This window comes from Clytia hemisphaerica, unplaced genomic scaffold (assembly GCF_902728285.1).
Source record: "Clytia hemisphaerica strain Z4C2 unplaced genomic scaffold, Clytia hemisphaerica genome assembly, whole genome shotgun sequence".
Classification (NCBI taxonomy): domain Eukaryota; kingdom Metazoa; phylum Cnidaria; class Hydrozoa; order Leptothecata; family Clytiidae; genus Clytia; species Clytia hemisphaerica.
In genome coordinates, this window is record NW_027104161.1 from 5,325 (window position 1) to 8,435 (window position 3,111).

The window sequence follows — 3,111 nt, forward strand, 5'->3', positions numbered from 1 at the left end:
AAATTTATGCATCTCGAGAAGAGTGTATACTCCTAATGTACAAAAAAATTATTTTCGAAATTTTTCACAAGTTTGCATTATATTTTATCAACATTTTCATCTCTAAAATGCAGAATTTTAACTGCGTGTATACTTTTGAATCCCTTTTGTCACTCAAATAATTTTTTTTATGACTTGAAAAAAATAGCTTGCCAAAGTTGACAGCCTACTCTAGACTAGAAATATTAGTCCGAGTTTTGACAAGCTGACAATGATTTTGCCTCTGTTATCTTTGTTATGATATAGATAAACGACTTGAGAAGAGTAGAACAGCAGAGACTTTTGTCGAAGTTTTGACGTTGTTAGCAAGGTATTCCCAAGTGGTATATCATCAAATTCAACGGCATTCTAGTTTCCAGGTCTCTAGAGAGCTAGGTGAGATATAGCGAGCGTGGGCGGCACAGTGAATCATTCCATAGCAAGCTGTCGTGGTAAGCGCACACGTGTACAACAAACCTTCTTGAACAGAAGGATTTCATTTTAAAAGAGTATATTTTACAATTTCTGATAAAAGAATTGTAAAACATATTCTAAATTCTTGAAGTACAATTTCTTTCCTTTTTCTTTTAGAAGTGAATCTAAATCTAGGAATTCTCCTCTCTGAGAAAAATGGCTGATATACAAGATATTTTAAAAGGACTTGAGACATCATCTCCAAGAAGAAAACGAAGTTATACTAGTTCTGACTCATCATCATCATCTGACTCCGACAACAGCAGCAGTGGTTCATCGAGTTCATCTTCATCTGATAGTTCCTCAAGCGATCATTCAAACAAAGAAAAAAGAGGAGGAGAAGAGAAGAACATTTTGAGTGACAGTGATGCTTTATCTATTCATGCAGGGGAAACCCCTGATAAAAATGGTAGCCAAAGTAGCTACAAAAATGACAGCCAAAGTGCTGCTGAAAAGAAAAACAACGAAAGTGTTGGTAAAGAAGAAACTTCTCTTGACTTATACTCTAATCTCAACCTTGTGAGCACAGAAGAGAAAAAGGGCGAAAAAATCGATGATGGTTGGGCTAAAATAATAGATAAACAATGGAGTAACTCCAAAACTGTTGACAAACTTAAACCACTCATGGAGAAATATGTAGTCCCAAAAAATTGTCAGAAACTAACCATTTTGATATGAATGAGGAGATTAACAAACTGCTTTCGTCTTTCCAAAAGAAGAATGACAGGAGATATAAAGGCATACAAAAAGCACTCAGGACTGCAGTTTGTGGAGCATTAACTTTAGTAGATGCTGCTGTGTCAACGACAACCTCACCTGAAAAATTGACCCAACAACAGATTTACCAAGTGGGGATTGACATTGTGGCCTTACTTGGCCGTGTAAACACTGACATTTCTGACATCAGGAAAAAACATGCCGTTTCTGTGTTGAAACCAGAATTCAAATGCTTGACGACACAAACTAAATCCTCAAATTCAAAACTATTCGGTGAAAATGTATCGAAAGTCTTGAAAAGTATTGATATTACCAACAAAGTTGGTGGAAAAATAAAGAAGTACAACAACCGATCGTCGTACCAAAAGAAAGAATCCTATGACAGACAAGACAGATCTTACAACAAATCGCAGTCTTTTTTAGGACACGGCCGAAATTCCTGGCAACAAGGTCGGAAGAATTATCACAATCATCGTCATTCAAGCAACAACAACAACAACAGAAATCAAAAGAGAAAAAACTAAAAGTGAGTTCTTTGAAAAACATCAAAGAACAAATTGAAGCATTGAATGATTACTTAACAGCGAAAGTTGAAAACTTTAGTGCTGGACAACTCTCCAATCATTTAGAAGAATGGGAGAATTATACAAGTGATCCAGAAATTCTTCAAATTGTTCTTGGTGACACTATTAAATTTAACCATGATTTCTATTATCAGCATTTTTGTAAAAATGCTAATTTCACTCTTGTGGAAGAAGCCTTTGTGTCAACAGAAATTCGAAAACTTATTTCAAAAGGAGTAATAGTTCAATGTGAACCAGAAGAAAAAGAATTTGTCTCCCCAATTTTCACAGTACCAAAAACTGATGGTGGAAGAAGATTTATTTTGAATCTAAAAAATCTTAATAAAAATGTTGAGTTTAAACACTTTAAAATGGATACTATTAAAACTGTTTTAGAAAATATCACTCCTAAATGTTACATGGCATCCATGGATCTCAAAGATGCATATTACAGTGTTAGAATTGATGAAAAATATCAAAGATTTTTAAAATTTTCTTTTGATGGAAGACTCTATAAATTTACCTGTTACCCGAATGGCCTCGGACCATGTCCAAGGAAGTTTACAAAACTGAACAAACCTTTGCTGTGCTATTTACGACAAAAAGGCCATTTTGTTGTTGAATTTATTGACGATTTCTTCCTTCAAGGTCAAACATACAATGAATGTGAAAAAGGAGTCATAAAATCAATAAAACTCTTCGATGGAGTAGGTTATGTTATCCATCCAATAAAATCCCATTTAATACCATCAAATGAGATTACATATCTAGGTTTTGTGATTAATTCCATTGACATGACTGTTGAAATAACACAGGAGAAAAAAGATGACATTTTGAGTTTTGCAGTTACCTTAATAGAATCCTTTCAAATATCTATCAGACAATTAGCTGGATTTATTGGTAAAATCGTTGCAACCTTTCCTGGCTCAACATATGGGCCATTACACTATAGATGTCTTGAAAGCTATAAAACTGTTTGTCTTCGAGAAAACAAAGGCAATTTTGATGCTAAAATTAGGCTCACTCCTGAATGTAAAATAGAATGCTCCTGGTGGAGAGATAAGGTCATGGACATGAAGAAATCTATTGATCTACCCCCTTTTGATCATGAAATATATACTGATGCTTCAAAAACAGGGTGGGGTGCTGTATTTTCCAATAAAAAGTTATCTGGTCATTGGGATTTTGTTGAAGATGTACACATTAATGTGTTAGAAATGCAGGCAATACTCAATACAATCACTAAGTTTACAAAATACATAAAAAATTCACACATTAAAGTGTACTGTGATAATGTTACTGCTGTTTCAACTATCAATAAAATGGGAACCAGTCACAG

At 34.2% G+C, this 3,111-nt stretch overlaps 1 protein-coding gene across 1 annotated transcript; it reads left to right on the forward strand.

Moving 5' to 3' along the window:
- Window positions 1-648: 648 nt before the first annotated feature.
- On the forward strand, window positions 649-1,170 carry LOC136814114 (uncharacterized). The gene has a single exon (XM_067070620.1). It carries the CDS (start codon window positions 649-651, stop codon window positions 1,168-1,170), a length of 522 nt encoding a protein of 173 aa, XP_066926721.1.
- The last annotated feature ends 1,941 nt before the right edge of the window (window positions 1,171-3,111 follow it).

Excerpts from the sequence above, each read along its gene's own strand:
- LOC136814114 (XM_067070620.1), top strand. The coding sequence starts at position 649 with ATGGCTGATATACAAGATATTTTAAAAGGACTTGAGACATCATCTCCA.